This window comes from Neopsephotus bourkii, unplaced genomic scaffold, assembly GCF_033783945.1.
Source record: "Neopsephotus bourkii isolate Nb327-2 ecotype Australia unplaced genomic scaffold, CSIRO-AGI_Nbou_v1 NB_324, whole genome shotgun sequence".
Taxonomy (NCBI): domain Eukaryota; kingdom Metazoa; phylum Chordata; class Aves; order Psittaciformes; family Psittacidae; genus Neopsephotus; species Neopsephotus bourkii.
Genome location: NW_026900832.1, coordinates 787,487 through 808,149, shown reverse-complemented (window position 1 = coordinate 808,149; position 20,663 = coordinate 787,487). Strand labels below are relative to the sequence as shown.

The window sequence follows — 20,663 nt, the reverse complement described above, 5'->3', positions numbered from 1 at the left end:
GCAGCAGAGGGGATGTGGTGGCCGGGAGGGATGCTCTGCAGGGACACGGCTCACACAGGGACCCCAGGCTGAGATGGATGTGGGCAGTCGCAGCCCAGCCAGGCTGCTGGACCACGAGCAGCCCAGGTCTGAGCTGGGCCGTCCCTAATGTCCCCACCGGATCTGCTGGGGGCTGCCAAATCCCCTTCCTGGCAGAGAAGCAGCTGCTGCAGCTCCAGACCCCCAGGTCCAACATGTGCAGATGCACCATGCATCCCCCCAGTATTGCCCTCGGACACACAGACATGAGTTGTCCCAGCCTGGCCTTTGGATCCTCTCATCTGGAGATGCCTCTTGCATAGACACACATGCACCCCAATGGGTCTCAGCAGACACCAAACCCCATGGTCTCACTGGTGGTTCTTGGATTTCCCACTCCCTCTGGCATCCAACCCTTCCCCTCTCAAACACCCAGGTCTCTGCTGATCCCAGGCCCCATCATGGCCCTGATAGTCTCCTTCTCTGCCCCATGCCACAACTGGGCTGCTGGAGTCTGCATCCTGGTGACAAATCAGGCTGAAAGAGGTGTCAAGGCTCTGCCAACACATCCCCATCCTCCTCTCCCTTTGGTCCCATATCAAGGAGGTCACAAACCACCCCATGTGCTGGCCACACAGCTGTGGACCAGGGTATTTCCCTGTTAGCTGGGAATGCCCTGGACCGTCTCAGTGGTGCTGGTACCACTGGGGAAATCGTGTGTGTCGGGGCAGCCAGGGCCTCAGGGACACCCCAGGAGTGTCGTGGTGACAGCAGTGTCATTATCTGGCCGTTTTAAGACCAAGGTCACCCCAGAGCTGCCCCGAATGCAAGTGGTGTTACCCCTGTGAGGATGCATTGCTGCACATCGTATTTGGATGCCCCATCCCTGGCAGTGTTCAAGGCCAGGTTGGACACAGGGGCTTGGAGCAACCTCTCTAATGGAAGGTGTCCCTGCCTGTGGCAGGGGTTGGAACTGGATGAGCTTTGATGTCCCTTCATCCCATTCCATGATTCTATGATTTGTAATATTCGAGCACCTGCTTTCTATAGTTGCATGTAATGCTCTGAGCTCCCTGGGTATCAGCAAGGACCTTTTGACAGTATGTGAAGTACACTTTGTCTGTATTCGAATGAGACTCCACAGCAAGCAGTAACAATCAAACTAATCAGAGACACCAGCAAAACCCTGGTGCTGTGGGTACACTGTGAGGCCGCCAGCCCTCCCTGGGAATGCTGTTCAGCACGGACAAGGCTTCCCCTCCCATTTCCCACATTCATTTCTCATCTTCCTCCTTGGCTTTTGGCCCTTAGGAGGAAGCTTTAGTACTAAACACCACAGGGTGCTGCCAACCCACAGCAGGACTTGACCTGGGCCTCATCCTGCCTTGGAAATTGTGCTTTTTTGGTTAAAAATGAAATGATTGGTAACGTGGCTGCTTGGCAGGCAGGAGATGAGCTTGGGATGCTGAATCCATGTCCCCAGCTTGCTTCCCTACAGCCATTCCCATAGCCAGATCTTCATGGTGATTGGGTGACCCTATGAGGAGCTACTGAATGCCTGGGTGGGTATGGGGTGGCAAATCACTGATCAATCAGCTGCTCATCCAGGGCAGAGCACATCTGTAATCAGAGTTTGCACTGGGGCTGCTGCTCCACAGCTGTAACAGGCAGTACAGAGCTCACCAAGAGGAATAACCACGATGCCAGCACCCCGCAAAAGCCAATGGACTGGCAGCATTCCCACTGCTGCGTGTTGGTTTGCAAACAGCCATCAAAACGCCCTGAAAACCACAGGCATCCAAACCAAGGGACAAAGGGTTTAGTTCCCCTGGGCTATGCAGGGAGCCCTGCACCACTGCTGACTGCTGTTAGCGCAACGGGGCTCCACAGGCAGTGGGCATGCAGGGAGCTCACTGGGGCATCCTCTGCTCTCCATCATGAGCTGTAATAAAACCCCACCTGGGACACTCTCGATGGAACAGATGTGATGCAGTTCGCCGTCATTTTTGTTCCTCCGAAAGCATTGAAATCGGCTTTATTTCTTTTCCTGGGGGAAACGTCATTCCCTCCCTGCATCATGAGCTTTCCCCGGCCCCAGCTCTCGCTCCTGCCAGAGCAAAGCCTGAGCTCACTGCATGAGACCCCAGGATGAGTGTGCAAAGCCGCGCCGCTGGAAGCTCATCGCTGTATTTATACCAGCACCTTTTCCGCAGCGAGCGGACACAGCCTCATTTCAGCACCTCTGTTGTTCCCTGTTACTCCAGCGGGGCTTGAAGGGCTGTAGGATGGTAAAGCAGAGCTATAAATAGCAGTGCTGACTGATCAGGGTGGCAAACAAGCGCCAGCCTCCCCAAAACAGGGCCATCGGGGGCCGCGCGCCACCAAAGAGCGCAGCAAGTCCTGCATTCAAAGGCTTTGCATAATCTTTGTGACTATGAGGAGGAAATGAGGCCGGTTTCATGCTGCTGCTCGAGAGCAGGGACTTCTCCCAGTGCTGCTTCAGTTGCTGGGTCCAGCCTCCCATCCCGGCAGGAGGAAGGACTGGGGGCTCCATCATGGGTTTGGGATGAGGCACCCAAATCCAGGCAGTGGAGGAGGTGGAGGCAGGCAGGAGTCTGGTTTATGAAATCATCCATCCCTGTTGAAAAACAGCTGATTCAGCTGAAAAGTCTCTCACAATTGGCTGGATTGGGCCCATTTGAGGGTCTGGCTTGCAGAAGTGACCTCTGCCTTCCTGCCTGCAACAGCACCACTGTAACCCTACTTTTACCCCTCCATTAGATACGGATGGAGGGTTGGCTTTTGCAGCACCAGAGAACACACATCCCAGCCTAACCCATGCTGTGGAGATGTGCAAGACCTTGTTGAACCAAAATGAGGTATCTCTGGTGCCTGCAGTCCTCATCCAGCTCTGGGACAACAGCACAAGAGGGACATGGAGCTGCTGGAGCAGGTCCAGAGGAGGCCATGGAGATGCTGCAGGGGCTGGAGCAGCTCTGCTCTGGAGCCAGGCTGAGAGAGCTGGGCTGGGTCAGCCTGGAGAAGAGAAGGCTCCTGAAGGGGAGACCTCAGAGCAGCTCCAGTGCCTAAAGGGGCTGCAGGAAACCTGGAGAGGGGCTTGGGACAAGGGCCTGTAGGGACAGGACAAGGGGAATGGCTTTAACTTGACAGAGGGGAGACTGAGATGAGCTCTTAGGCAGAAGCTCTTCCCTGCCTCCCACTGGAGCCCACACAAGGACAGGACCCCATTGGTGCACACATGGAGACAGGACCCGGATGGCACCAAGCACAGGGAAGGACTCCAATGGCGTATAAGCAGGGGCAATGCCAATCTGTGCCAGAAGGGAAGGAGCAGATCTGCTCACTGCAACTTCTCCCCCATCCCCACCAAGCACTCAAGCCGAACCAGGGGAAGGATTTTTCCTCCTTCCTTCAATGGTCTCATTCCCACCTGAATGATTTAGCTCCGAGCTTTCCCGAGCCAGAGGAACATGTTTTGGAGCACCTTTGCTGGCACACACCATGGCACCATATGTCAGCTCAGCTCTGGCAAGCAGGGCTCCTCGGGCAGGGGGATGTTTCTGAAATAAAGGGCTTTTGCACCATGTTTTCCTCCTTCTCCCAGGCTGTATTTACTGCTCTCAGTGGCCACCTCATCAGCAGTGACTGTGTTTCGCCTACGCCGCCATAGGGAACACTGGGAGCATGTGGGATGCGAGGCAAAATATTAAGGCAAATCATTGTGGTAATTAATAATGGACGGTAACCTGGTTTCCGTGATGTGGTGCAGGGGAGAGGAAGTGGTTTGGAAGGGGCAGAATAAGGAAGATTCTTAAAGAGAATGAATCCAGAGCCTCCCTGCAGCCATGTGCCGGGCAGCCTTCCCTCCCTGCTGGAGTCCCTGCTGCCATCAGCATGAGCTTCCAGCTTGGAGCGAGCTACTCCGGAGGAGCTCAGTTGTTGCACCCACTCTGGGATCACTTGAGCCCCGCAGAGATGCAGCCTGAGGACCAGGAAGGTCCCAGGTCCATGCAGAAAAGCCACTGGAGGTGGTGATGCATCAGCACTGAAGGATGCGCAGCTACCGCACACCATCATTGCTCCATCACGAGCACTTAACCCTGTGCTGGTCCCCCCTCGCTGCCCACCCAGCGGGAGAAGCTCCCCGTGGCAGCACTCAAAGCACCTCCAGCTCCTTCCCCGCTGGGCAGGAAGGATGCTGGGTTCCATAAATCCCGGGGAGCAAACTCTCAGCTTTGAAGTGCAGCAAAGGCAGCTCCGACTCCCCCTCGCCCAGGCACAGCCGGGCCTCCCTATTCATTGCTTTAATTCAGGCTTCTGACATTTAAACAGGATCCTACAAGGATTCACAGTGCCAGGCTCCCCTCTGAGCATCTCCCTGGAATGAGGCTGGGGACCACACTGCCTGGACCCAGAGGCCTGCTCTGAAACAGGGGGGATGCGCTAGGACTCCATCAGGAAGAGGTCACGGCTTGCTGGTAAGTGAAATAATTTGTACAAAGTGAGTAACGGGCTTGGAAACACATCCACTTGAGTCAGGTACAGCCAAGCGCTCCCATGGGATTGTGTGAGCTGCTGCCCCTCCGCCCTGAGGCTGCACCCCAGAGCTGTGCTGTGTGCCCCTCAATCCCTACAGCGATGCTGGAGGTTGCTCGGCTGAGAAACATCATTCCCTTGAGATTCCCACGCTGGATTTATGGAGGAAAAGGACTTGCAGAGAGAGGGAGAAAGTGGGAAACCAGGAGAGGGTAAAGACCCTCCAAATACTTCAAACCTGCCAGGTCCGAAGGGGTTGGGGAGGTCTTGGTGCGAGTTTCTGGGAGCAGAGCAACGGTTTCCCTGGCATGTGCAGAAGAACAAAGCATGGCACGGATGGAAGCGGGTTCAGGGCATGAACAGGAGCACGGTGTGTGGCATGGACAGAAGCAGGGCGATGGCACAGGTCACACCTGCCCACAGGGACGTGTCACCCCATGCTCAGCAAGGACTGAGGTCCTGCACACTGCTGGCAGCACCGGCACTGGAGCCATCCGGCTGCTCACCAGGAATCCTGCTTCCCACCGCCAGCACGGAGCCACACGGGGTTTACGGGAGTCCCCAGGCAGGGCGAGGGCAGTGGGAGAGGTGGGATACGAGGGATGGGAATGCACCTTCCCGTCCAGTTTGGAGCTGTTTCCCTCCCGAAAGGTCAGCTCTTTTGTCAGCGCTGGAAGTCACAATCACGGTCCCTGCTATCAGTGTAATTGTGTTTGATGAGTCACTTGTTTAACGGGAAGAGGCTGCTGGTTGCTATAGGGATGGCAGCAGAGGGGAGAGGATCCCTTCATTACCCTAATCACTGCTTGTGACGGGGAAACACAACCAGGACAAACTCCCCTTCACTCCAACTGCCCGACACAGTTTGATATGCCGGGCTCTTTCCCAGCCATGGTGCTGCAGGGACGGGCAGGCAGGTCCCTGAGCATGGGACAGGCTCACGTTTGAAGACACCACAGGGCTGGGAGATGGAGGGGACCAGGGAGGGATACGGATGAGCATGGGGCTCAGTGTCTGGCTTTGGTACCTTGGGGAACCTGGGAGCTGCAGGGACTGCAGTGGCTTTGGGGCGATGGAAGGAGACATCGATGAGCTGCCCACCACCAGCTCACTAAACACCATCCCTCCTTAGGCTGTTCCTGTATATCCTAGGGAAACAAGTGGCTCCTTTGCAATGCAGCCAGTGCCCCAATTGGCAAAGGTGAGACAGTGGCAGCACCAGGGGAGCTGTGGTTGTTTGTCACCTTTGGCAATGAGGCCACTGGTCACTGTAGCCAGTGGCCAAGGTCACCAGCACCCATCACCTCCCAGCCCGCTGTTTGACAACCTTTCTTGTGCTGGATTTCATCACCATGGGGCACCCCCCCCAGAACCAGGCACCTCTCAGGGGTGCCTGCTTGGCCCCTCCATCCTCTGCTTCACTTTCTCCCCTCTCATGCCAACACTGGGGGTTATTCCCTGATCTGGGGCTCCCAGCCACTTCCACATGGGAATGGGGGGTGTATTCTGCCAGATCCATCCCTGCAGACCCCCCTCCCATTGCTGCCAGGAACCCCACGTCTGCACCAGGCTCTCCCTGGGGACACCCTTGGTTTCCCAGCTCTTCGTTAGGAAGCTCCTAATTACCACCATAGTGTTCATTGATGCCGCTCCACCGCAGCGCTCTCGCTCTGTGTACATGGGCTATACTTAGCCCTGCTGCTCCTGCCCACTCACACCCTTTCCTCTGGATCAGGAGTATTTGGTGCCTCTTAATGATGGGGAGAAGAGTGGGGAGAACCCCCCAGCAGTGCTGGGTTTGAGAGGAGCACCCTTTCCTCTTCACAAATCCCACTGTGAAAATAAAAGGTGGGGAAGATAAAAGGAGGATGGCACCAGGGGCAAACCAAAGCTCAAGGCAGCAGCCAGCCTGTTGCCTCTTTGGTGGGCAGTGCTCAAAGCATTGCAGGAGAACCCATTTGTGGATGTTCTGATGCCCTGGTTGCATTGACAGCACAGGGGAAGACTCCCATTGGCTCTGCTCTCCAAGCAGCTTTGGTCCCATCCAGCCCAGCCCCACAAGCGTTTTGGGAGTTCTTCATGCTGGCAACACGCTGTGTCCTTGGTAGGGGGGGAATTACCAACATCCCCTGTGCTCCATCAGCTGCTTGGCACAAGGTTTGTGAATCCCACAGCTTTCTTCCATGGAAGAAAACCTCTAACCCAGCTGGTCCTGGAGCAGCTCTGGGGATGAGGACATTGGGGGAGCAACTGTCACTGGAGGAGATGCAATGGGATAAAAAACACATGGGAACGTAATGGTCCCACAGGTACAGCCCTGTCTGCCTGACGCATTTTTTGGGTGGCATGGTTTAGTGTGAGGTGTCCCTGCCCATGGCAGGGGGTTGGAACTGGATGATCTTAAGGTCCTTTCCAACCTTAACTGTTCTATAATCTCACCTCCAGGTGCTACACAGGGACCAGCTCAAGCATCTTCTGCTGTCATCCTCAGCACATTGGTCTATGGGTGCCAAGACCCTGAACCCTGTGCTGTGGGGTCCCAGATCCCACTGTGGTGCTTCCCAATTGCTGGCTCTCAGCTCCCCGCCTGCAAACAGTGGATGGGACCCAGCATGTGCTGAGCAGCAGCGTGACTCACAGGTGGCACGGGGACGTGGGGATGCTGCCGGTGCCATACGGCTGCAAGCACCCAGGAGCAGGGATGGGGGCTGAGCACATGGCTGGGTCCCTCTGTCCCTGTCCACCATACCCAGCCAGGGGGGTGACATCCATCCCACCCGCACCAAGTGACGGGGGGTGATGGGACACCCCTTTCCTCCCACACTCGTGCCTCGGGCATTGCATGTACAGCCAGGAGGAATGGAGGCAGGAGGAGGCCCATGCAGTGTCACAGCTCTGCAGTATCCCAGAGCACCATTTACTTGTTTCTGGTTTACGCTGCGGGTGAAACTGCTGCAGAGATGACAGCAGAGAGCAAGGGCCGGGGCGAGCTGCAGAGCCACTGGCACCCCACAGCACCCAGTGCCAGCACCACAGCGGGTTTGTCCTCATGGAGCCCACACAGGGCGCTGCTGGAGCTGAAACCCGCTACCTGACCTGCATAAACCAGTGCCAAGGTCATGTCGGTGTTTCATGCACTACACGAGCCCTAGCGCTACACACAACCCCCAGGGATGCTTTCAGGCAGCTTGGGGAGGAGGATGAGTGTGAATCCCCTCAACTCACCCCAGTGTGATGCTGCTCCTGTGTCCAAGCTCCTTCACCACAGTCCCCACTGTCCTCAGGGCCAGGGGGGCTGCTGCAGCCAAAATCACTAAGGAGAGCCCAAACCTTGTCCTTTGGGAAGAGAGCAGCAGTTCCCATCTGCTTCATGGGGTGTCTGTCACTGAATCTGCCTCGTTGGATGCCTGAGTCCCACAAACCCTGCCCTGTTGGGTCCCTGCATCCCAAATCCTGCCTTCTTGAGTCTTTTCCCCCCCAAATCACACCTTGTTGAGTCTCAACTGTGCAGATCCTGCCTCAGCCAGTCCCTCACACTTAAATCCTGCCTCTCTGGGTTGCTGCACCCCACGGCTCATGACCCCAGAGGGAACAGCCATGCCCACATCCCCCTCTGTCCCATTGGGAGGGGGAGATGCCATATGCCCATGCAACTAGATGCTCATTATAGCCCAGTGCATGACCCAATCCGATCCAAACCCGCCGAGCTCGGGATAACGCGCGGCCAGGTGGCCATTTCAGCACGGGAAAACCATCCCCCTGCCTTCCCGTCAGGTGCTCCTTGAGACTGGCACACAAGAGGCAGAAGAGCTGCTTTAAATAGCCCAGCGCAAGCGGCAGCTCGCAGGGGGGAGCGGGAGGCAGCCGCGCTCCCGCTGCCGGAGCTGCGGCTCTGAAGGTCGGCTCCGCACGCAGCCTGCGCCCGCTTCCCACTGGGACACGAAGCCCAGGGCTGGTTTTTGCCACTTGGGCTTCTGAAGAAAACAAAACCCCCATCCAGGAAAACCACGGCGGAAACACGGGGAAAAGGAGCCCAGCGCCGAGCCCGTCCCTGGGAGCATCCCTGCACCCTCCCCCTGCGCTGGGGCTGGGGACCAGACCCCCAGCTGAAACGGGGGTTTCAGCCCAAGTGCAGACTGCTTGGATTGCCTGTCTCTGTTAACCGGGAAGAGGGGGCTGATCGCTCTGACAAGGGTCTGAAAGGCCCTTTGGGGATGTTCTGGACACCAGCGGTCCCCATGCAGGTCCGGCAGTCACAGCAGAGGCATCGCCAAGGTGCCTGCAAGCACCTCCCTCCCTCTGCTCCATTTACACAACCAAGCAAACCCAGAGGCATCTTTTACCCCCAGTTACAGCATTTGCATCCTCAAAACCTCTCAAGATGAGGGTGATTCCGGTGCCCACAGCATCACAAGGTGTGACACGGTCCTGGGGCCAAGTCCTCACCTTCCTCATGTCCTGCAGCAGGACAGGTGCTGGCCCCTGCTGCCCACCCACAGGGGATGGAGGGTCTTAGGAGGAATGCCCCAAAACATAGTGTTTTGGCTACCCTAGATACTCCAGAAAAGGACAAAACCCTGCTGGGAGCAGGGCAGTACCACTCCCTCAGCAGGATAAATGGACAAGTTAAAACCCAACATCCCTCAGCTGCACCATCCAGCTCATCCCTCCATCTACTGCTCCTGGCTCATGAGCAGCTCTACTGCAACAGGAGGAAAGGAAATGCCTGGCTTCTCCCAGCACCCGAGGAAGAGGCGATGCTGCTCAAACCCAGAGATGCTGCTGTGGTGCCACCCCAGAGCATTGGCTGCTGAGGGGCAAGCGGCAGAGCGAGTCCATCACAGACATATAAGTTGAAGGGAGACCTCCCTAAATGCCACCCACCAGGCTTGGAGGAAAAGCAGGGTGAAAATGGATGGGATGAAACCCAAAGCAAGACATTTCTCATGCCTAAACCTACAGCGGGGAGATGGAGACGGGTCTGTGGGCCAGGAGAGCGGCTGCTCGATGAGTCTGGGGCATCCCAGCTGCTGGCACGAGCACTCGGAGGAGCCAGCTCCCTTCCAGCAGGATCTGCCAGCCTGGCGTGGTCTCTGTTTCAGTGCTGAGATATAATTAGTGCCAGTTCTTCAGGAGCTGCCACTCACCATCACGCAACGTTTGCTTTTCTTAGGGATATGACTAACTGGCAAATCATTAAACACGCTCCGGGAAGGAGGAAAAACCCAGCTTCAGGAGCCACGCTGCAGTTCCAGAGAGCAGAATGAACCTCAACAGTGCCCAAGGAGGGATCTGTGAGCCACCCTCCCACCACAGGGATGCTCAGAGCATCCTGGTGTTGGAGCCACCAAGATGCTGTTCTGCAGGGATGTGATCACAACGGAGTCGAGCCACCTTCCCACCAACCTCATCACTGGTACCCGCACACGGTGCTGCAGAGGATGCTCTCCCAGCAGAGCCCCTTCAACACAGCAGGTTTTGGCCTCCAGAAAGCCTGGAATTGGATCCCACTCTTTCTGAAGGTTTTATGTTTTGTTGGAAGGTATTTTTAGAAGATAATGCGGTTGCAGCTCTCTCAGGAATTCTGCTGTCCCCAGGCCATTGCTGCTGAAGCACTTGGCTCAAAGTGTGGAGGAACAGCACAGAGAAACTGGTTTAACCAATCCAGAACCTCCTCCTGATGGAGGTGAAACTTTGCAAAACCGAAGCTTGGATTTTCTGCCATGCCTGAAGCTCAAGAAACTGAGAGGCCCCAAAAACTTAAGCCTCGGTTTATATCCAGTTTGCAGGTCAAAGGAGGTGATCCTGCCCCTCTACTTTGCTCTCATGAGACCTCACCTGGAGCACTGTGTGCAGTTCTGGTGTCCTCAACATAAAAAGGACATGGAACTGTTGGAACAAGTCCAGAGGAGGCCACGAGGATGATCAGGGGCTGGAGCACCTCCTGTATGAAGACAGGCTGAGAAAGTTGGGGCTGTTCAGCCTGGAGAAGAGAAGGCTGCGTGGAGACCTCATAGCAGCCTTCCAGTATCTGAAGGGGGCCTATAGGGATGCTGGAAGGGGACTCTTCATTAGGGACTGTAGTGACAGGACAAGGGGTAATGGGTTAAAACTTAAAGAGGGAAGTTTAGATTGGATATAAGGAAGAAGTTCTTTACTGTGAGGGTGCTGAGGCACTGGAATGGGTTGTCCAGGGAGGTTGTGAATGCTCCATCCCTGGCAGTGTTCAAGGCCAGGTTGGACAGAGCCTTGGGTGCCCCGGTTTAGTGTGAGGTGTCCCTGCCCATGGAAGGGGGGTTGGAACTGGATGATCTCAAGGTCCTTTCCAACCCAAACTATTCTGTGATTCTATGATTCCATCCATGAGAAACCAGGCAAAGACGGGGAAAAACTCTCAGTTCAACTCTTCACTTAACTGCACCTTAGGGATAAGTTAATGAAAAAACCTCCATTTTGCTCTGTCTGGAGGCTTCAGACATCCTTTAATGCCACTCATTCTCTGGTCCTCATCACCCACAATATGTCCCCAGGCACCTATCAGGAGGCTTTGAAAGGTGCCATTGAGCATCCTTGGCACAGGGCTGCTTCTCCATCCCCATCAGCAGCAGGTACCAGTGTGGTTTGGCTCTCTTTCTGCTGAAGTAATGGCAAAGAATGTTGAAGGAATAAACTGGATTTTCTCCAAACCTGTGGCCTTTTGCTTGGAGAAATATTGTGACTCAAGATCTGAAAATGAACAGTGTAACATCAAAGAGAAAAGAAATTGAGAAAGAGGGCTTGGAAAGGATTGCCGAGAATAACACTTTTCTGCCATCACCACCACATGCTCCCTCATGCTTTTCACTGCACCTTTGCAGGGAGGAGCTGAGGGTGGAAGGCTTTGACCAGGGTCTTATCACACAAAGACCTCTGAGATACCACCCTGCACAGCAGAGCTTCCAGATGTGGTTTCTCTTCCCTTGGGCCATCCCTTCCCTCCCTCCATTCCTTCACAGCACAGTCCCTGCTCTGCCCTCCAAGCCTGCAATGAGTGGTTGCAGTAGATGCAGGCTGCTTCTCACAGGAGGGAACACTAATAGAGTGCTAATTAGGATACTTAATTGCAAATGAAATTACTCAGCTCCTGCTGAAAACCACCTGCTATTGACTTGTGTGCCTACACCTAGGACAGTGAAACATGCAGCTTCAGCTGCATTTGACCTTACCTTCACCCGTTCCATGGTCTGGTGGGCAGCAGCAGTCTGAGGTTCAGTCTAGCTGGACAGTTTGTCCAGGGCTTCAAGCCAAGTAAATGTCTTTTTCCACCTCTACATCCCTCACACAATATGTTTTGCTAAAGCAGCTATACTCCAGACAAAAAACCATCTCAAAATGGAAACGAACCCTGGATAGATGTGGGGATGTTCCTAACTCCAAATGCAGCTCTATGCCCACATCCTTGCCTTTCTCCCCTTCCTGTGCAGGCTCATTCTTGCACACTGCCTGGGACTTGGAAATCATCAGGGAAGACCGAGCTGGGACTCTCTGAACGTATTTCACAGAGGTTGCAGTGTAACCTGTGCCTCCACTGCATGCCCCAGCTCTGTGTGGCTCCCTGGGGATGGGTCCAAGAGGCTGAGGATGCTTTTCAGCAGTGCAGCACCAAAAGCATTTTGCCCTCAATAAATCTGGGCCGACGTATCTAGACTAATACTATGGGGGCTCTGATATTTTAAGGTGTTCATAAATCCTTTCTTAGCTTTGCCCTCCAGGTCCAGCTCCTCCTCTTGGGGTTTCTAAGCTACCTTCTATTCAAGGCCCCTGGGCTTCACTCCCTGCTCAAGCCAACACGGTTCGTAGGTTTAGTCCCCACCATGGCACATGGGTCTCAGACGGCGTATGTTCCTATACTCATCATCTGCCACATTCCAGATCCATCTCCTCAGAAAAGCACTTCCCACCATGGCACAAGGTGCCCTGCAAAGGGACGGGTTATCAGCCTCACTGCTGGAGACTCTTCTCATAAAGCCACAGACTGGTTTGGGTTGGAAGGGACCTTAAAGCTCACCCAGCTCCAACCCCCTCCCACGGGCAGGGACACCTTCCACTAGAGTAGCTTGCTCCAAGCCCCTGTGTCCAACCTGGCCTTGAGCACTGCCAGGGATGGGGCAGCCACAGCTTCTCTGGGCACCCTGTGCCAGTGCCTCAGCACCCTCAGGGAAGGCCTTCTTCCTAAAATCTCATCCCACTCTCCCCTCTAATCCTAATCTATCCAGATCATAGAAAGGATTCAACTGTTTTCCTTTACAACACATCAGCTAAGGCTGATGTTGCAGGGGTGGGAAGGAAGCAAACACAAGTAACCCCAAGGTTAACCAGTGCAACAGCAGCAACCACTGGCAGGACTTTACATGTTGAGAATTAATGATGTTTCAGGGGATTGCTTCCTTTTGATGAACACTGAGGACCACAATGGGAAGGTTTTACTTGTCTCAGGGGCCTTTGTTAGTCTATTTTCTTTCTTGTACCAATCAAATATGATTTGTTTTAAGCACATGCTAACCCGAGCTGGCATGGTGACTTCAGAAGCTCCTGCTGGTAACCAGAACACGCCAAGCACAACCACCAATTCATGAACAGCCTGTTCCTGAGGTCTTTAAGGCAGAATCTCACCGCAAACAAGCTGTAGGAACTGCTAAAGTAGAAGCAAAGATAGCAACACAGGGTGCACTTTGCTTCAGTTGCTGGTCAGCAAAGACAGGTCTTCACCCTTACTCCAGTTCAGGAGTCCTGGAGCAACAAGAACAGCCCCCAAATGCTAGTATCAATCCTGCCTTACTGGTACACTCAAATCTAAAGCCACTTTGCTTCCAAACGCTCTGATTTTGGTTGTTTGCCCTCAACAAAATAAATTCAGGGTAATACTCTTTCTAAAAGTGACTGAAAGTCAAATTCACATTCACTGGAGTTAAAATTAGCCCCGTTTATTTATCTGTCACTAATGTGTGACCCAGCAGTACAAAGACCAGACAGCATTTGGGATTTAAAATGTGTTTTTAAATGCTGTCATTTCCCAATCTCATTTGCTTCTCTTGCATTCTGACCTAGTCCCATGAATTCCTCCTCACAGGGGCAAGCTTTTCATCAAATTCTCCCAATATAAAAGTGAACTCCAGTGAACCACAGTGAAACAGAGACCTGGCCTGCCATGAACTTGAAAAGCTCCAAGCATATGGTGCTATTTTTGCTTTTAAATGTCTCTGTTCCAGATCAGTCAGATAATATTTGCAACAGTCTTAGAGTGCAACGACAAGGGGTGAAAGAGGGAGAAGGAAAAAGGAAATGAAGGACAATGGCAGAAATACAGGGGATGAGGAGATGAAGGAATCCCAGTAGTGGGATGTGCCTGGGGTGACCTCTCCTCAGTTTACCAGCACATCAATTATCTACAACACTGAATTAGTCATTTCTCTTGGTTTAAAGTAGTTACACACAGGTTATGAGCATGCAAATACAACAGGGTCCACATCTCCCAGCCAGCACGGAGGGAGCTGAGAGCCAGCAGCTAACCGATTACTTTCATTTCTGCCTCAGATGGAAATACAAGGAAAAGCCTTTGGGCCATGTGCATTTGATCATACATGATCTTTATTGGAGACAGGTGGGGTCATTTATTATACAGAAGTAACATCACACCATTCTCTTCCAATTTAATTCCTTTTAAGTCTCCTTATAAATCTGTAGCAAAAGTGCACTTTGTTTTTAATCTATAGTATATATCTTTCAATATTCTCTCTCAGTCAGGTATTTTATCTGTAAAAATGTATCACCAGATATACAAAATACATGTCTAGTGTCCTACATTAAGGTCTGTATTTACCTGTTAGATTATTTCACTCAGTGCTCTCTTTTAGTTTCATTTTTTGCAAGACTTGGTGATGAGTCTTCCGGGAGTGGCATCAGGAGAGGACTCTCAGCTTGTGAAGGGAGAAGACTATTGGCCAGGAACAATTTTCACACAATAGGAACAAGATGACAAGAACATTTGCTGTTGGTGAACACATCTCTGACAATGACAGTACTCTGTATAATAAAAAAAACAATTAAAAAAACCCAACATCCATATTTTAACTTCTGGAAGAGATGTGCCGGGAGAATGGAACCTGTACCCAGTTGGAATACAATGGCAACGGTTAATCTGCACTTTGAAGACAGGAGTTACTTACTAACATTCTGGTCATGGGAAGAAGAAACAAGAAACACAGAACCACCACAAGAACCTGTTTGTGAAATGCTGGTTTCCTGAGGAGTGTTTTGGTAAAGTATTTTCTATCCTGTACAAGCCACAGAATTGCATAAGTTAAATGTCCTCAAGAACAAGCAGCACTGGTACACACCATGAACGGCTGTGCTGGGAACAACGACACAGAGGACAGCTCTTGTCACCTAACAAGATGGAGAAAGGAAAATACTCATTTCCACTGGTAGTTTAGAGCCAGCTGCAACAAGCTTTGGCACAGCAACAGCACTTGTAAAACAAAGTTACAGAAGATTTTCTGAGATTCCTTACAAACTTCCTCAGTCTCTTCTTTCTAGTTATCCTTGAGATTATATAATAGACACACGTAACGGATAGTTACTTTTCATTTCGGTCTCCAAAAGACTGACAATTTCCCCTGTTAAGCAAGGCCTAGAGAGGTAAAACAATCAGAAGCATTTTTAGGAGAGCGTTGGGATTCCCAGATCAACACGAACATTAACAACAGACGATGAGAACACTTAGCAAGGGAAGCTCTGGGTTGGTTGGTTGGTTTTCCTTCTTACATGTTCATTAACTTGAAGACTAAGAACAACTGGATTAGTGACATAAATAATGCTTCCCTTGGTTAACCCTTCACAATTAGTGCTATTTCTGTGTATTAGCATAGATTCAAAATGCTAGTTGCATCAGTTTACTGTGTACTGAAATGTTGAACAGATCCTGTTTCAGAATGAGGGCACTTTTGGTTTATGCAATAGCTTCAAGAAATGCTTTAACTTCAAGCTTTCTACAGCAACTGGTTGCCAGGCTTGCTCTTCAAAAGGTAACTGCTTTTCTGCTCCCCTTAAATCTGCAGCAACGTGGCTTTGAGTCAAAACCTCTGCTTCAAGAGAAAAACGCACAATACGGATAACGTCCTATACCTTCTGAAGAAGAAACAGAACAGTAAAGACAAGAAGCAGCAGCGCTGTTAGTGTTATCTAAACCCAACATAATGCATAATGGGGCAGTTTACAATGCTGCGGAGTGAGTTTTTTGTCTGCTTTTTTATAAAAATTACAGACTTGACATTTCCAATACATCTTAGCTTTGTACTGCTTCTCAAGTCTGAGTCACCAAAAATATCCAGCAACCAGCTGCTGCTCATATCCTAAAATATGCCTTCAGCTGACACTGAATATTGAAATCATTCTGCTAAAATACAGAAAAACGATGATGGTAGAAACCAAGGTATAGCCTCAGGCCAACGTTACATGGTAAAAATCCTATAATGCTACTTTTAAATCTCTTTTTCAGTTCATGAACAAATAAGCAGCCAGGTTTCAAGTAGAGGTAACACAGATTTTGGAAGATAGCACGCAAAAAAAGCCCAGAAAGAAAACTGGAGCAAAAGCTCTTCTTGTTAACGGCAGTCAGCACTAATCCTCCACGAAATGGCAGGGAGAAACCTTTAGTCACCCCGCTGGATCTGTTCTGGTCCTACAGCAACAACGAGGAACTGCTTCTGCTGTCACAAATATGCTCCATTTGGACATATCTTGATCCCTTTTTTCTTTTCTTTGTATACAGGTATCTTTTGTCTTAGTCTCTTGACTGGTAGAAAAGAATATAGCCAGATTCTGAGTTTTTGGAAATGTCTGATGTTAATCCATAGAATTCTTCAATGGCCTGGGCATCAATTTTCTGGAAATCAATGAGAGTTAGAATTAGCCTCAGTCAAAGCATCTCCCGCAGAACCCCCTTCCCAGAGAAAGCCTTCTTTCCAGTTCTTGGAGGTGATGCTGGAAAGCCACACACTATTCATACAGCAACATTTCAGTAACATTGAATACAATCAAGACATCTTTTCCATTTAATACCTTATTCACTCTTGAAAAAAAGGACATCAAGATGAAATAATAAACCTCTCTGAAGTGGTGCACTCTTAAGCTGATCTATAAAAAAGGGATCCATGAAAATGTATCCTTAAAAGAGTAAATGACATTTTCGTGTCTGCTTTCTCATCTGGACTGGCATTATCCTTCCTGACTCTAGGTTTGTAGTGTAAACAAAAAATGCTGTCACTGATCATCAAAGATTTTTGTGCAGCTGGAAGTACGTAAGGACCATCTTGAGCAGATCCAACATGCACCTAAAGTAACTCCAGATTTTAAAGTTCTTGTGACCCTCTTACATAGAGAAGTCCTGAAAGTGCCACTGGTAATTATACCACAAAATCTGTGGATCTCATCTGATTATGCTGACCTGGTCATACGAGAGCTGCCCTTCCTCAGGATCTGCTGGTACAATGCCTACTGGATATTATTACAAAATTTGTGTTTTAAGAGAAATAAATTATTTGCCATATGAACAGAACTAAATGGTGTGTTTATATTTAAAGTTGTGAACTATATGCAGAAAAGCACTTCTTCACTTTACACTCCAACCAGCAAGGCCTGTAGGGCATTTGAAAGGGCTTTTGATGATGCAAGTTCTACAGTCTTGATCCCACTCCTGAGAAGAACTGGCTTCACATTACTATATTTGATTCTGCAGTCGGAGGAGAGCAAGCACAGAGACCAAACCACTGAAATAATATACTCCCAATGACCTGTGTTGCTCAGCACTCCACTGTGTCTTAGCATTTCAAAATACCTTTAGGTTTCTAGATTCACAGAGATGAGGGGCTGAAGTAGCCTGAATTTGTTGTGGAGAACCAAAGGAAGACTAGCCTAACGTTCTCCTTTATTCCCCTAAAGTTGAGGAAGCAAAGAAATGCTCAGAGAACAAGAAGCTCTGGGCTGAGCACCTGCTTTGATCATGAGAAGGAACAGCAGAGACCAACTTGTGCTTACATCTTAAAAGCAAGGGAGCACGCTATGACTCCACCAAGAAGCCTCCTCAGCTACAGAGTCTATTTGGCAGTGAGCTAAATCATTGCTCACCAGACTTCAGCATCACCAGCAAACACAAAAGCCCCGGTTTCTCTACACAGAACTGGCAAACGTGCAAGTTTAGGCCATCCTTTCCCCAGCCTTTCTGAAGCACAAGAAAAACAGATATAAGAAGTTTCCAGAAGGTGCATCTAACTACAGGGCAGAGCTGCAGAAAGCTGGGGGGGGAACCCCAAACAGATGTTTTGTCTTTCTGTCTTCTCCATTCAAGGACTTCAGAGAAGCTGAGGGCTTTTGCATTTTCACACACTTTATTAACATAACATCTACTACGAACTTAGACACACATTTAAACAGAAAAATAGCAAATGAACATTTTTCAGCCATTGCAATATATTTAGCAGACAACTCAAACATGTTTTATTCTAAGTGCCAACTAACTTGCCATGCAATCAAGCCTATTTCTAGGACTCATTTTGAATGCAACTCAAACATTTGATGTAGATTAATTCATCCCACAGATATTTTTAGCTTTATCACAGCAAAACTGACTTCCTCCTTTATTTTGCTATCCACAAAAAAACAGAGTGGAACTGAAAGAATGTGCATATGCACTTTATTCTTCCCATCCTTAATTGGCCACATATATTGTGGACAGCAAATTTTTAACCAGTTGTAGCTTTAGAGTAACAACCAGTTGTTGGTTACTTTTAGGATTCCCTAGCCTTACCTGGCATGAAGACTATTCTTCCTGTTAACTGAGTTTAAATATCCCTTGCTCATCTTCAGACAACTATTCTGGTTCCCCAAACCAAATCCTTCTTTCCCACATGATTCATAGCACTTAACTGGATGCTGCAGATCTCTGACCAAGTATTTAAGCAAACACAATCAATCTCCCTCTTTCATCAATGTGGAGAGCTCCCCGGATGGACATTTTCCCCTGTTTCAGATAAACATTGTCACTGTGATGTATCACTTAGCTGCTCTAATGACAACGTGTCAAATTAGCTAGAGATCATTTACTTGGGTTTCTCAATTAATTTTCTTGGCACCAGATCCCATTTGGACTGATTTGCCTCCTGGATTTGATGCAGCTCCTTTTCACATATGCTGTAGTATGTTTGATTACCATCTATCTTCAGTTTAATTGAAAGTTGGCTTTCCAACCAAATCCAAACAGATAAATAAACATGACTTCACTGCTTCTGACATTTACTGGGTAATAAGGATAAACTACTTCCTACTGACAGTTCAGAGCTATTAATTCACATCACTTGCCAAAAATGCAACAAAGCTTTTTAACAGTATTCAAGGGGAAAAAGCTTTCTCTGGGCTCTCTTTCAGTTGTAACATCTTTACATAGGTAGAAGGGCTTTGGACTCATCTTCTGAAGTCTGCTAAGTAATACCTGGTTTGCTATGGAGCCAGTTCACACCTAGAATGTTAAAAGTGTCCAAGGATTTAAAAAAGGGTAAAAAAACCTTTCAGGTTCTGAAGAATCTCTGAAGAGTAGAAGGCTCCTATCCTTGGCCCCAAAACCAGAAACTTATGCAGAATATCCACGTTTTAGGAGCTTTGGGAGGGTTTTACCACTCCATTTTTGAGGACAACCTCTGTAATGTCATACATAGCAATATATTTCCCCTACTGCCACCTTATGACTATCACAAGCAGTCTGAAAGCAGTACTTACTCAAGTCAGAATAGCTATTTCAAATATCTAGGCAGCAGATGAAGTGACAAAAGTAGTTGTGGCTTCAGTCTTTCAGTGCACAGCCTGCAGCACTAGTAAGGAACTAACCCTCAAGAGCTGATAACTAAGTGGGATGAGAGAACAAATGAGTAAAACTGCAGCTACTTCATCCAGCAGCCTGTAGCATCAGGAGGGGGAGAGCAGTCTCTGCTATCCTGTTCTCCTTGATCACAGAATCACCAGAAATTCAGGTGAGTTCTAGAAGGTGAATGAAAGAGTGGTATTTCTTTAGAGAAGGAAGGCAGAGGTAAGCTTCACGTTCATCACACTTAGGAGGCTCTAGCAGCTACAATGGACAGTCAGTAAAAAGATCCTGTGGGAAAACCCCAGGAGGAATCCTGGAGCTCCACCCTCCAAAGCAGGTCAAGAAGCAGCTTGTTCATTAGAAAGGGACAATGATCTCAACTGAGATTGTGCAAAAATCACATGCAACTTTCCATGCCCTCCTCTGGTAGGAACAAAGACTAAATTGCACAGAAAACAAACATATGCAAACACCAGCCAGGGAGAGAGAATCTTCTAGCAGGAAAAGGAATCTTAAGCTTCTGGATCCCACAGCCAGGGCAGAGTTAGTGCTACAGGACAGAACTATGCTGCTGATCATGATCAAGACAGTGAAACCATGGAAAGCACAAACATAGAAATTCCAGATCAAAGAGCTTTATTTTTACAGCATTTTAGATAAATTCTGTAAAAGATGAACTTAAAGGCATGATTAAAGCCAGAAAATCAACTTAAAGGAAAAAAGAAGGCGTCCCTCCAGAAGAGAGGAACTACATACTTGTGACAGCTCCTTGAATTTACGGTCCCATAACAGGCAGTGCATATTTAAACGCTATGTTTTGGCACATCTCTAAGTGACAGCAGTGTTTGCAGATAAAAAGAAACCCTGTTTTGACCTAAATAATAAGATACAACATAGAAGTGGCTGATAGAAAGCAAATATAGAACAACAAGATGGTTATTTTATATCTCCTTTTAAAATGTAAAGTTGTAAATGTTGGCTGGAAAAAGACAGTCAATACTTGAATTTAAAAATATTGAGGTGAATGCTGCTTCCAAAATTAGCTGACACAATTACAGACTTTGTTCATGACAGACAGAGAGGAAAATAACCCTCAAAATATAATAATGGGAGAAAGGCAACTGTTCATAGTCATACAAGCTGTCCAAATTATCAGGAAGTCACCTCTGATGCTCAAAGCTAAGAATGAAAAAAG

General features: G+C 49.5%; 1 protein-coding gene across 1 annotated transcript in view; it reads right to left on the bottom strand.

Moving 5' to 3' along the window:
• Positions 1-14,180: 14,180 nt before the first annotated feature.
• LOC133209269 (ubiquitin carboxyl-terminal hydrolase 12-like) overlaps positions 14,181-20,663 on the bottom strand; it is a 30,145-nt gene continuing 23,662 nt past the window's right edge. Inside the window, exon 9 of the mRNA XM_061347790.1 lies at positions 14,181-16,498. Coding sequence (XP_061203774.1) covers positions 16,397-16,498 — 102 coding nt within the window. The 3' untranslated portion in view covers positions 14,181-16,396. The remainder of the gene's footprint in view (positions 16,499-20,663) is intronic.